Source organism: Ostreococcus lucimarinus, chromosome 12, assembly GCF_000092065.1.
Source record: "Ostreococcus lucimarinus CCE9901 chromosome 12, complete sequence".
Lineage (NCBI taxonomy): Eukaryota > Viridiplantae > Chlorophyta > Mamiellophyceae > Mamiellales > Bathycoccaceae > Ostreococcus > Ostreococcus sp. 'lucimarinus'.
In genome coordinates, this window is record NC_009366.1 from 328,542 (window position 1) to 341,182 (window position 12,641).

Below are 12,641 nucleotides of genomic sequence, written 5' to 3' on the forward strand. Positions count from 1 at the left end.
CTTCGAGTAGACGCGTTATTTTTGAGTACGATGATAGCACATTTTTTAACAACAGTCAAAACGTTTTTTATTATTCGGCCGGCTTGACTTCGACGGCGTCTTCTTGAACGAAACTGAACTCCATCTCACAATCCATCGCCCAATGGAACTTATCTATCAACGCCTTGGTAAATACCACGTTTGGCGGCACTTCGTGACGTTTGCACCAAGAGAGCGTGATTCTGGGATCGAGGTAGTTGATTTTCGACGTGCCGAGCGACACCGTTTTCAATTCTTCCTTCATGTTCATTTGAATCGCCAACTTGCTTTGCCTTTCTTTCAGCGCCGCGAGCTTCTTCTTTTGATTCTTATCGTCCGTCTTCTTTTTCATCTCGGCCACCTGCTTCGCGAGATCCTTCTTCTTTTCCGCGAGTTTTTCCATTTGCGCGTCGTGCGCTTTGCTCACACCCTTCTGGTGATTACACAAAATCGCCACCTCCTTGTTCGCCGCGTCGTAAGTTGCTTTCTTTTGAAGCGTCGTATCATTCTTTTTCGTGTCTTTCAGCAAACGATCCAAAGTAATAGAGGCGTTGTACGTACGGAACACCTTGATCGTGAGACCGGGCATGAGAGTTTGAAGATGCGCGTTTACTTTTTGCGGGTCGACGTGGTCGAAGATGTCCACATCCGGACCCTTGCCCTGAACGAACCGTTGCAAGCACTTGTATGCAACCTCATCGATCTTGTGTTGTTGAAGATATTGGATGGAGTCCTTACCCAAGAAATCAAACTCGATGACGTTATCATCCATAAACTTGATGTGACCGGCGCGCAAGGTACACACGCCGACGGTGTCGGCGAGATCTTCATCCTTCTCGCCACCAGCACGAAGGGCGAGTTTATCCACCAAGTAAGTCGCCACCGCTAACTGAGCCATTTCCTTGGATTCACTCATCATGTTTCTCTTGTAATCCTTCCGGATCTTTTCGATATACTTATGCAACGAGCGAGCCTTTTCGTACTTCTTTTGATCGCTCTCTGCCTTGACCGTAGATGTGGCGCCGAATTGGACGTATTTCCAGTCCTTCACGTTGATGACATCGTTCCATCCCGCCAACCACGTGGCGGTGTCGTTATGAATCACCGCTTTCCACGAGTGTCCAGCCGGAGGTTCGGGAACCTTAGCATCTTTTCCTATATTGATGGTGATGTCTTCCGGCACGACGCGACGCTTGATTTTCCCCATCTTCGGGTGCTCGCCGCGCCCGCGGAACAAGCCAGGCGGTTCGACGCGGAAGTTACCAACCTTTTCGCGGCGACCGTCGATAGTGGCCCACGTGTAAGGTTCCTCATCGATATCTTTTTGCGCCTTGATGCGTTTCTTCTCTTCGCTCGTCATCTCCTTCTTCTTCTCTCTGATCGCCAAGAAGTGCATGTACATCTTCGTAAAGTCACACTTGGAGAAGTCCGTGATGAACGCGTGCGGGCCGTTCTTCAAAGCCGCCTTGAAACCATCCATGAAGTTTTTCACGAAGACCGGTTTGGTCGCGTAGTCAGAGTCTTTCATCACGGCAAAGAAACCGGCGATTTCTTCCTCGTGCGGCAAGAGTTTCACCTCTTGTCCGTCGTACACCAACGGCACGCCGTGCGGTTCGTACTCGGGCGGGAAAAGTACGCCTTTGTGTTCGAGCGTCTTCCACATGATCACCGCGCCCTTCTTCGCCCCAGTCTCGCTTCGGTTCGTCTTCGGGCGCTTCGGCGCCTCGCTTCGCGCGCGCTCCTTCTCCTCGCGCATTCGCTTCTGTTTCTTCAGCATTCGACGTCGCTCATCGTCGCTCAACCTGTCGGCCCGCGCGGCTTTTTCCAAGCGTTTCTTCAACTTTTCTTCCCGATACTTGCGCTCTCTCTCCCGCGCCCGCGCCTCCTCCTCTCGTCGTCGGCGTTCGTCCAAACCCTGATCCGGTCGGCCCGCCGCGATCGGCGCCTCGTCGCTCGAGCTGTCCAACCTCGAGCTCTGCTTCGCCGGCATCGCCACCGGTCGCTTCGACATCTTAAACCCTCCACCAATCGGCGGTTTCGGCGTCACGATCGGCGGTCTCGCCACCGTCGCGCCCTCCGTCTTCGCGAAAAAGTTCGTCGCCGGCGCCCGAGACGGCGCCGTCGGTCTCCCCGGCGCGCCGACGCTCGCCCCCGTCGCCCCGTTCGCCCCGTTCGCCGCGCCGACCGCCCGCTGCGCCAGCGGCACGTCATCATCGTCCGAGCTCGACGCCCCGTTCGTCGCGATCGCTCGTCCCGCGCTCGTCCCGCGCGCGTCGCCGCTCGCGTCTCCGATGGTCGCATTCCCATCCGAATTCTCCCGCGCTCGCGCCGCATCCGCGCTCGCCGCGGGCGCTCTCGCCGCGAGCGGCGTCTCGTCGTCGTCGCTCGACGAATCCAGGACGTTGGGCGCCATCGCGGCCGCCGGGCGTCGCGCGTCGCGACGCGAAGTGTCGAATTCAAACCGCCGCGCGCGATCGAGGCCGCCGGGTTCGAACCCGGGCTCGCGTTCGCGACGAACCTCGTACCGAGGTTTACCGTCGACGATCGAACCTCATCGCGAGGTTCGCGCGCGCGCGCGGCGTCGACGCGCGACCGACGCGCGCGACGCGACACGCGCGCGCGGCGCGGCGACGGCGTCGACGACGCGCGCGCGCGGCGGCGACGACCGACGACGCGCGCGGATGTCCGGGCGATCGCGGAAGCGCGCGCGCGCGCGCGACGCGCGCGATTTCGCGGCGTTGGCGAGGAAGGATGCGCGATTGGGCGCGCGCGTCGAGTGGCGCGTCGACGCGCGCGGCGAGGAGACGGCGGTGGTGGATTTTAAGGACTGGGACAGCACGCGCGCGCTGACGGGGGCGATCCTGCGCGAGGAGTACGGGGTGGAGGCGTGGACGGTGCCGCGCGGGCGGTTGGTGCCGACGGCGACGAATCGAGAGCGGTATTTGGAGTGGTTGGCGCGGTTGCGCGCGCTGTCGGCGCCGAGCGGTGACGACGCGAGCGTGTGGGTGCTAGATATCGGGACGGGGGCGAGCGCGATATACGCGCTGCTCGGCGCGGCGGGACGCGGGTGGCGCTTCGTCGGCACCGACGTGTGCGACGAAGCGTTGACGAGCGCGAGGGAGAACGTGCGACGGAATCCGCACTTGGAGTCGCTGATCGAGATACGGGACGCGCGGGGTGAAGATGGGGCGCGCGATCGCGTGCTTCGAGGCGTGGTGAGGGATGGGGAGACGTTTACGTTTTGTATGTGTAATCCGCCGTTTTTCGAAACGATGGACGAGGCGGGCAGGAATCCGAACACCGCGTGCGGGGGCACGGCGACGGAGATGGTGTTTCCAGGAGGCGAAGAGGCGTTCGTAAAGAAAATTTTCGCGGATTCGTTGACAATGAAGGATTCGATTCATTGGTTCACGACGATGTGCGGGAAAAAGAGCACGATGACGACGACGCGCTCGTTCCTTCACACGCATCGCGTGCCCGCCATTCGCACGACGGAACTTTCGCACGGGAAAACGTCGAGATGGTGCATCGCGTGGTCGTTTTCAAAAGACGCCGCGAGCAAGGCGCTAGTGCCTTTGCCCGAAGATCCCGACGGAAAAAAGGCCGCCGTGAGCGGACGGTAGAGACAAACTTAGATTACGGTACTAGTACAGTAGCACTAAAATTTACAGCTAGGATTAAATTCGACGGGAATGTGCGCGTCATCGACGGCCCAGAACGGAAACCCTAAATCATCCGAGCTCGCGTGCTGAACGCGCACCACCTTGCCCATCGATCGCCGTTTCTTCACGCGCGCCTGCTTGCCCCACAACGCGTCCTTCGCGTATCTCGCCCACGGCCGGGACGACCCCTCAGCGTGCACGGACTGATCCCACGTCTCGCTACCCTCATCCACGGGTGGTGGCGGTAAAAACGCGCTCCCGACCTCGACGCTCGCGACGTCTCCGACCTCTTCGCGAATGCGCTTCGCGTCCGTGCCGAAGACGAATTCATAGTCAAACAAATGATTCTTCAAATACTTTTTAAGCTCTCCGTGACCCATCTTGTGATCGCCGTATCGATCGTTGGACACGATTCGAGCCTCGCGCGCGCGACCGTAATCTATGATGGTCAAGTCATCCGCGCTCCGCTCGCCCGCTCGCTCCACCAACCGCACCCGTCCGCGCCGCACCTCGGCGAACAACCTCTCGTTTCGCCACGTCCCGCGCCCCAGATATCGCACGTGTCTCGGCACGACCACCCCTAAGCTCCCACCGTCCGCCAGACCGTGCAGCGGTCCCTCGACGTACGTCGACGGCACGAACGCCACGACGTCGGCGTCGATCCTCGCCCACGCCTCGTGCTCGAGCGCCGCGACGACGCCTCGCGACAGCGGCTGCTTATTCCTCGACCCGAACGCCGCGTGCAGCGCCGCGCTGTAGCACCACGCGATGTTCGCGCCGTCCAGCGCGATCGCCGGTCGCGCGCGTCGCACCGCGCCGTCGCCCCTCGTCGCGCGGGACGGCGCGCCTCGTCGCCGCCGCCGCCCGTCGCGGTCGCGCGCGCGCCCGCCGCCCGCCGCGCCTCTCGCCGCGCGTTCGCCCGCCGCGCGCGCGTCCGCCGCGCGCGCCGCCATCCGCGCGTCGCGCCGCCGTCGCGCGTCGCGACGCCTCGCGCGCCGCCGTGCGTCGCGCGTCGCGGCGCCGCGACGGCGCGTCGCGCGGCGTCCGCGCGATCGGTCCGCGCCAACGGTTTGCGCGAATGGCGCTTTTGCGCGCTTCAATACTATCCGAGAGTCCGAAAGCTTTATTATGACTCTCCGACGAGTCCTGACTCGACTTTGCGTGCGAAAACTAAACTCAAACGACACGCTTCACACGGACCCTCCACGGGCGACGCGATTTCAAATCTCGCGCCGCGCGCGCGCGTCGCGACACCGTCGCGCGCGCTCGGAGCGCGGCACCGTTCGTCGCGCGGCCGCGTCGCGACGCGCGTCGCGAGTTCGCGCGGCGAAGCGCGCGGCGCGCGTGGACGCGCGCGTGGAAACGCGCGCGAGAGACGCGGCGCGCCGAGAGCGACCGGCGAGGCGACGGGCGAGGCGATCGCGCGCGATGGGCGCGCCGACGATGGACGACGCGGCGTGCGCGGCGCGGATGCGGTGCCTGTACGAGACGTGGCGCGCGGAGCGAGACGGGGCGTTCGGCGGGGCGAGCGCGCTGGTGGTCGGGACGGGGGCGAACAAGGAGGACGACTTGCGGTACCTGAAGGCGGTGGCGCTGGAGGTGTGGTTGTTTTCGTACGAGCTGCCGGACACGCTGTTGATGTTCACGGAGCGCGGGATGCACGTGGTGGCGGGAGGGAAAAAGGCGGCGCTGATGGAGAACGCGCGGGAGGTGCTGAAGGAGGAGTGCGGGTTGGATCTCGCGGTGCACGTCAAGCCGAAGGGCGAGGACGGCGCGGCGCAGGCGGCGGCCGTCGTCGAGGCGATTAAGAGCGAGAATCTGGTGGTTGGGATGGTGATGAAGGAGAAGAACGAGGGTGCGATGATGCAATACGTGACGAAGGCGCTCGGGGAGGCTGGGATGGAAATTAAGGATGTCACGAGCGGCGTGTCGCTCGCCATGGCGGCCAAGGATGAAAAGGAGCTCGGTTTCGTGAATAAGGCGGTGACGCTAACGAGCAAGGCTTTGGGGTTCGCGGTGAAGGAGATGGAGGCCACGATCGAGGACGAAAAGAAGTTGACGCACGCCAAGTTGTCGGAGATGACGGAGGATGCGATTATCGATCCGTCGAGACTCGGTTTGAAATTCCCGCCAGAGGACGTGGATATTTGCTATCCTCCGATTTTCCAATCTGGTGGCGAGTACGACTTAAAATACAGCGCAGAGAGCGCGAACACGAAGCTTCACTACGCTTCCCCGCCCGCGGTGGTGCACATGTCCGTCGGCGCTCGATACACGCAGTATTGCGCGAACGTCGGTCGCACGTACATGGTTGATCCGACGCCCGCGCAGGAGGCGACGTACGCCGCTATTCTCGCCGCGCAAGAGGCGGGTATCGCCGCTCTCGTCGATGATGCGACGTGTGCGTCCGTGTACGAAGCTGTCAAGTCCTCTCTGACGAGTGCGGAAGGCGTCGACGGCGCGACGTTAGCTTCAAAGTTGAACAAAAATGTCGGCACCGCCATGGGTCTCGAATTCCGCGACATGACTTTTGTGTTGAATGGCAAGTGCGAAACCAAAATCAAGGCTGGTATGTTGTTTAATCTCGCCGTCGGTGTGCAAGGCTTGAAGGAGCCGAGCGCCAAGGAAGGTAGTAAGAATGAAACGTACGCCGTGATGATCGCCGACTCTGTCTTGGTGGGCGCCGCGGGCGAGACGCCGTCAGTGTTGACCACGAACCCAAAGGGCGTCAAGGAGATCTCTTACATCATGAACGACGATGATGACGACGACGACGACGAAGAAGCCGAGGTCCAAATCAAACAAGGGGGCGTCATCATGGATGCGAAGACTCGCGCCGAGCAATCCGGTCCGAGCTCGGCGGAGGATCGCGAGCGTCGTCAGCGCGCGTTGGCGGACAAAAAGAATGCCGAAACGTACAAACGATTGACGCAAGCGGGCGAAGAAGAGATTCAAAACGCCACTATGGGCTCATCCGCAGAATTTGTCGCGTACAAGTCCATGCGTGAAGTCCCGACGCCGAAGAACAAAGAGCTCGTTCTCGCCGTCGACCAAGAGCGCGAAACCGTCCTCGTGCCGATTTACGGTCAGCTCGTGCCTTTTCACGTCATGTCGGTCAAGTCTGCCTCAGTGAGCCAAGATGCCGGTGCTGCGTTTATTCGTATCAACTTTCAGCATCCCACCGGTTCAGGGGCGGTGGCGGTACAAAAGTACGCGGCGGCGGCGCGATTTCCGAACTCCATCTTTTTGAAGGAGGTGAGCTTTCGCAGCACGGACGCGCGTCACGCCAACCACGTGGTGCAAGAGATCCAAGCCTTGCGACGTAACATCGTGCAACGTGAAACTGAGCGCGCGCAACGCGCCGATTTGGTTCGCCAAGAGCGTCTCGTTCTCTCCTCTGGCCGCGTGCATCGCTTGACGGGTTTGTGGATGCTCCCGACGTTCGGCGGTCGCGGCGGTCGCAAGGCGGGCACGTTGGAGGCGCACACGAATGGTATGCGATATCTCGGCGCCAAAATGGACGAGCAGGTGGACATTATGTACGATAACATCCGATTCGCGTTCTTCCAACCGGCCAAGCAGGAGATTAAGACTTTGATTCATTTCCACTTGAAGAATCCAATCATGATCGGCAAAAAGAAGACGCAAGACGTGCAATTCTACCAAGAAGTCATGGAGGCTGTGCAAAACTTAGACGGCGGGCGTCGTAACATGTACGACCCGGATGAAATCGAAGACGAACAACGCGAGCGCGAGCGTCAAAAGAAAATCCAAAAGGAGTTTAGCCACTTTGCCAAGCGCGTGCAAGAAATTTGGGAAAAGGATTTCCCGCAGTTGAATTTGGAGTTTGACTCGCCGTATCACGAGCTCGCATTCCAAGGGGTGGCGTACAAGTCCACGGTGCGCATTCTGCCCACGACGTCGTGCTTGGTCGAACTCACGGAGTTCCCGCCGCTCGTGCTCGCTTCTAGCGATATCGAAGTCGTCAACTTGGAGCGCGTCGGTTTCCATTTGAAGAACTTTGACATGGCGATCATCTTCCGCGATTTCAACCGCGAAGTCCATCGCATCGATCAAATCCCGAGCCAATACTTGGAGAACATCAAGCAGTGGTTGACGACGCTCGATATCAAGTACTACGAAGGTAAAGCCAACTTGAACTGGAAGCCGTTACTTCGACAAATCAAAGAAGACCCCGACGGCTGGCTTGAAGCCGGCGGTTGGGAATTCTTAAACAACGAAGCCTCCGACGGCGAAGACGAAGAAGACGAGGAAATGAGCGAGTTCGAACCGAGCGAAGACGAAGACGAAGACGAGTCCGAAGAAGAGTCCGAATCCGAAAGCGTGTACGATTCCGAGGAAGACGACGAAGAGGAAGAATTGGACGAGGACGACGAGGAAGGTTTGTCTTGGGACGAGCTCGAGGAAAAGGCCGCGAAAGAGGATGCCGACGCCAGCGATTCCGACGAACGGCCTCGAAAGAAGAAGCGATAGACATTTACGCGACGATCATCACGTTATATGGATTGAAATTACACGCACCAAATCAACCATTCTTCGCGCGAACGTCCGACTCGCGCCCTTCGTCCCCGCGCCGTCGAACGCGTCGTCACACCGGGAAGCGCCATGTCTTACCTTCTTCCCCATCTCCGCAACGGGTGGGCCGTCGACCAGGCGATCTTGAGCGAAGAGGACCGCGTCGTGGTCATTCGTTTCGGTTCCGACGCCGACGACACGTGCATGCGCATGGACGAGGTGCGCGCGCGACGAAACTCGCGCGACTCGACCGATTCTCGCGTCGATTCCGACGACTGACGACGACGATTTCGCCCGTTCGCGCGACGCAGACCTTAGCGGGGGTGGCGGATAAGATTAAAAACTTTGCCATCATATACTTGGTGGACATCTCGGAGGTAAGCGTCGACGCGCGACGACGACGACGACGACGACGACGACGGCTGGCGCCGCCGCGAAGCGACGACTGACGAACGAACGGACGAACGAACGACGCGCAGGTGCCCGATTTTAACGCCATGTACGAGCTGTACGACCCGTGCACGGTGATGTTCTTCTTCCGGAACAAGCACATACAGATCGATCTCGGGACGGGGAACAACAACAAGGTGAACTGGGCGATGGACGATAAGCAGGAGTTCATCGACATCGTGGAGACGGTGTACACGGGCGCGCGCAAGGGGCGGGGTTTGGTGATCTCTCCGAGGGATTACTCGACGAAATATCGATACTAGCGCTAGAAGAATGTTACATGCATGCATACACATAGATTGATTCGAATCGTTTCGTCGTTTCGTTTCGCGTCACGGAGCGGCGCGTTTGGAGCCTCGCACGTCGCGAATGCCGCCCGCGGTGACGGCGTACCGCGCGCGCGCCTGCGGTAAACGCGGAGACTTCGTGACGAACGCCACGCGTTCATCGTTTTCCCAGCTTAAAATCACCCTCGTCGTACACGCGTGCGCGTACGACTCCCCGAGCGCGGGCACCAGCCGCGCCGAGCCGTCGCGCTGCGGCTTCACCGTCACCTGATTCACCGTCACCACCGCCACCTGCTGCGTCGTCGCGATGGACATCAACCTATTCGTCATCTTACTCAAAATCGTCGTCCGCAGCGCCATGTCTTGAAAATCCTGCCTAAAGTGAAACGCCACGCTATCGATCACCACCAACCGCACTTTGGGTCGCTCGGCGATGAACTCCCCGAGCGTCTCCAGCGCCGCCAACAGCTCCGTCACCTCGTGACATCGAAACAAGTGAATCCCTCGCAGCATCGCCTCCGGCGCGCACGTCTCAAGCGCCGCCTCCATCTCTCGCCTCGCGTCCTCGTCCTCGCACCTCTTCGCGCACCGCCCTAGGTGTTCCGCCAGCGCCTCCGCCATGTCCATCGCTCGCTCCGCCGTGAAGCTCCCCTCCGTGTCCACGTACACCGCCTCGCCTCCCAATCCCCCGAACGCCCGCGGCGTCTGCGCGCTCACGCTCAGCTGCATCGCCATCTGCGTTTTCCCGATTCCCGGGCATCCGCACAGCTCCGTGATCTCGCCGCTCGCCGCGCCGCCTCCCAGCGCGTCGTCCAGCGCCTCGCAAAACGTAAACACCGACCACCGCGCGCGCTCCTCTCGCAGCAATTCCGCCGCCGACCGCGCCCCTCTCAGCGCGATGCCCTCGCCGTTGAATCGCGCGGCTTTCAGCGCGTCGTTCGCCTCGTCCAGCGTCAGCGCGCACTCGCGCGCGAGCGTCGACGGAGAGTTTCCAGAGATGCGCAGGACGTCGCGCGCGCTGTGCACGCCCGCGCGCTGGAGCTTCGAGCGCGTGGACGGCGCGAGGGCGAGCGAGGTGAGGGCGTAGGAGTCCTGGAACCAGTCGCCGGGGGCGTGGTCCATGGCGACGGCCGACCGCGCGCGCGGGGGCGTGACGGGTGATTTTTGATTTTTAAACGCCTCGCGCGGATGCGTGGAACGACGGAGCGACGGAACGACGAACGACGGAACGATGGATGGATGGTGTCACAAAGACGCCGAACGCCGCGCGCGCGACGGGCGTCGCGCGTAATTATTAACGGGATTTGGAGGGTTTGATGGCGTCGACGACGGTGGCGAGGAATTCTCGCGCGCGACGACGCGCGGCGTCGAAACCGACGAAGGATTTGTCGACGACGTCTCTGAAACCGACTCGAGCGACGGCGTAACCGTCGATCGCGCGCGCCTTGATGGCGGACGCGGCGACGGCGACGTACTTCTCGCTGAAATCGCCGACAAAGGCGGTCATTTTGCCCGTGTACGCCGTCGTGCGCTCCACGCTCGTCTCCAACAGCGCGTGCAAATTCTCCGTGCTCGATTTCAACATCGGCGCGAGCTTCGGACCGACGCCCCCGATCGCGTCCCTGCATCGCGAGATCGCGTCCTCCATCGCCGCCCTGACGTCGTCGGAAAACACCCGCTCGAACGCGTCCGCGACGATCGCCATCGCTCGCTTCATCGCGTCCTCGCACTTGTCGACGCACCGCCTCGCCGCGCGTTTACACCGCTCCGGCCCGAGCGCGTACGCCACCGCGCATCCCGTCACCGCGCCCGCGATGAAGTACCCTCGCAGCCCGATCTTCGGCATCATCGTCGTCGATCTCGCGCTCGTCGCCCTCGCGGCGCGCTCTGTCGTCGCTCTCGCGCCTCCCAGCGTCGTCGGCGTCGTCGTCCCGCCCAGCGCCTTGGTCGCCGTCTCCCTCGCCCGCGTCCACGCCGCCGCGACGCCGTCGCTCGCGCTCGCGCTCGGCGCGCGCGTCACCGCGTCCGCGACCGTTCGCGCCGAGTCCGACGCCCGTCCGAACATCGCGTCGACGTGCGACGCGACGCTCGGGTCCGATCTTCGCGCGTAATCGAGCGCGACGTCGACGTATCCAAACTGTCGCTGCGACGCCGCGCCGAGCGCGAACGTCGTCGCGGGCACGACGACGCGGGTCGCCATTTTTGCGCGATCGTCTCGCGCCGGTGCGGCGGCGCGGTGTGGCGACGGCGCGACGGGCGCGTCGAGGGAAAGATTTTTTGAATGATCTTTCCCCTCTGGCTGTCGGGACGACGACGCGGACGCGCGAACGGATTGAAAAAAATGAAAGCGCGCGGCGCGCGGGTGAATGAATGAAGATGAAACTACGGCGTCGTTCACTACTGCGATGCGTCGCTCATGGCGTCGCGACGCTCGTCGACGGACCAACACTTGCCGGAGGAGACGACGTCGTCGGCGCGCGAGGCGAAGGCGGCGGCGCTCGCGGCGGTGCCGTCGGCGTACGCGGCGTCGGCGCGCGCCTCGGCGGAGGCGCGGGCGGCGATTTGTTCTAGGGTTTCACCGGTGTACGTGTCGACGCCGTCGACGATGCCGACGCCCGTGGCGACGCGGACGCGCTGGCGGAAGGCGTCTTTTTCGCCCTTGAACTCGGAGTCGCACTTGGAAAAGCAGGGCACCATGACGGCGGCGTCTTCGTACAGCGGGGGCGGGACGACGTTGAACTTCCATTGGCAGGAAAAGTCGTCGTAGTTGGGTTGAATGTGTAAATCCATCCCAAAGTCCTCCTTCAACCACTCCTGCGACGGCGCCTTGCACGTGTTCACGCACACGCTCGCGCACTGCGACGTCTCTAAAAACCGACACCGCTCCGCCTTGACGGCTTGCGGCACGCGCACAAACTTTGGCACATTCTTAAACGTCTTCGTCAACCACGCCGGCGTGGGAACCTCGACGTGATCGACCCCTTCCATCGGTCCCATGAGCCACGGAAACAAGTTCGTGAACACCAACACGAACGCGTAATTCGCCGCCCAATCCGGCGTATTCGGCTGGATGGCCTTTTTCCAAATCGGCGGCACGAACCCGATCCCGATCGCCGGCAGTATCCCAGCGAACACCCGCTTTGCCCGCACTTGCACGTCCCTCGCGTTTCCCTTCATGTCGTTCACCTCCCGCACCGCGCTCATGATCCCCTCGAACTCCGTCCACGGCCTCGGATCCCGGTCGACGCCGCCCACCTCTCGCACCAGCAACCCGCGAATCGTCCGCGTCAAGATTTTACTCACCGGCGACGCGTCCACGCGCGCGTAATCCACCGTCCCGTCCTCGCGCAGCGGTAGCGACGACTGTTTCGGCGTCGCGCCGCGCCACGCCGCGCCCGCGTCGTCGCGCGACGCGTCCGCGCGTCGTCGCGTCGCGCGTCGTCGCGTCGTCTTATCGCGTCCCGTCGTCGTCGTCGTCGTCGTCGTCGCGCGTCGCGTCGCGCGCGCGCACGGCGTCGCGACGACGCGCATCGCGCGCGCGTTCCCGCGTCGGCGTCGACGTCGACGCGCGCGCGCCGTCCGACGCGTCCGACGCGTCGCGGCGTCGCGACGTCGCGTCGACGCGGGCGACGCGCGTCGTCGCGACCGTCGATCGCGCGATCGTCTCGAACCTCGACGCGTCGATCGA

General features: G+C 62.2%; 9 protein-coding genes across 9 annotated transcripts; 3 read left to right on the forward strand and 6 right to left on the reverse strand.

Annotated features, from left to right (window-relative positions):
- Positions 1–70: 70 nt before the first annotated feature.
- On the reverse strand, positions 71–1,546 carry OSTLU_17621 (predicted protein; the record flags this gene model as incomplete). The annotated part of the gene is made up of 1 exon (XM_001420781.1): positions 71–1,546. One exon carries the CDS (start codon positions 1,544–1,546, stop codon positions 71–73), a length of 1,476 nt encoding a protein of 491 aa, XP_001420818.1.
- A 108-nt stretch (positions 1,547–1,654) lies between these two features.
- OSTLU_17622 (predicted protein) lies at positions 1,655–2,431 on the reverse strand (the record flags this gene model as incomplete). The annotated part of the gene is made up of 1 exon (XM_001420782.1): positions 1,655–2,431. A coding segment is annotated over one exon (777 nt), but the record flags the coding sequence as incomplete, so codon positions are not given.
- Positions 2,432–2,825: 394 nt separating this feature from the next.
- Positions 2,826–3,560, forward strand: OSTLU_4809 (predicted protein; the record flags this gene model as incomplete). Its single annotated transcript, XM_001420621.1, has 1 exon — positions 2,826–3,560. A coding segment is annotated over one exon (735 nt), but the record flags the coding sequence as incomplete, so codon positions are not given.
- A 116-nt stretch (positions 3,561–3,676) lies between these two features.
- OSTLU_17623 (predicted protein) lies at positions 3,677–4,633 on the reverse strand (the record flags this gene model as incomplete). Its single annotated transcript, XM_001420783.1, has 1 exon — positions 3,677–4,633. One exon carries the CDS (start codon positions 4,631–4,633, stop codon positions 3,677–3,679), a length of 957 nt encoding a protein of 318 aa, XP_001420820.1.
- A 511-nt stretch (positions 4,634–5,144) lies between these two features.
- Positions 5,145–8,174, forward strand: GTC3501 (predicted protein; the record flags this gene model as incomplete). The annotated part of the gene is made up of 1 exon (XM_001420622.1): positions 5,145–8,174. The coding sequence occupies exon 1, from the start codon at positions 5,151–5,153 to the stop codon at positions 8,172–8,174; it is 3,024 nt and encodes a 1,007-aa protein (XP_001420659.1). The 5' UTR covers positions 5,145–5,150.
- Positions 8,175–8,306: 132 nt separating this feature from the next.
- Positions 8,307–8,929, forward strand: OSTLU_26866 (predicted protein; the record flags this gene model as incomplete). The annotated part of the gene is made up of 3 exons (XM_001420623.1): positions 8,307–8,435; positions 8,528–8,593; positions 8,696–8,929. The coding sequence occupies 3 exons, from the start codon at positions 8,307–8,309 to the stop codon at positions 8,927–8,929; spliced, it is 429 nt and encodes a 142-aa protein (XP_001420660.1).
- Positions 8,930–8,998: 69 nt separating this feature from the next.
- Positions 8,999–10,075, reverse strand: OSTLU_17626 (predicted protein; the record flags this gene model as incomplete). Its single annotated transcript, XM_001420784.1, has 1 exon — positions 8,999–10,075. The coding sequence occupies one exon, from the start codon at positions 10,073–10,075 to the stop codon at positions 8,999–9,001; it is 1,077 nt and encodes a 358-aa protein (XP_001420821.1).
- Positions 10,076–10,247: 172 nt separating this feature from the next.
- OSTLU_17627 (predicted protein) lies at positions 10,248–11,018 on the reverse strand (the record flags this gene model as incomplete). The annotated part of the gene is made up of 1 exon (XM_001420785.1): positions 10,248–11,018. One exon carries the CDS (start codon positions 11,016–11,018, stop codon positions 10,248–10,250), a length of 771 nt encoding a protein of 256 aa, XP_001420822.1.
- Positions 11,019–11,350: 332 nt separating this feature from the next.
- OSTLU_95000 (predicted protein) lies at positions 11,351–12,157 on the reverse strand (the record flags this gene model as incomplete). The annotated part of the gene is made up of 1 exon (XM_001420786.1): positions 11,351–12,157. The coding sequence occupies one exon, from the start codon at positions 12,155–12,157 to the stop codon at positions 11,351–11,353; it is 807 nt and encodes a 268-aa protein (XP_001420823.1).
- Positions 12,158–12,641: the final 484 nt, after the last annotated feature.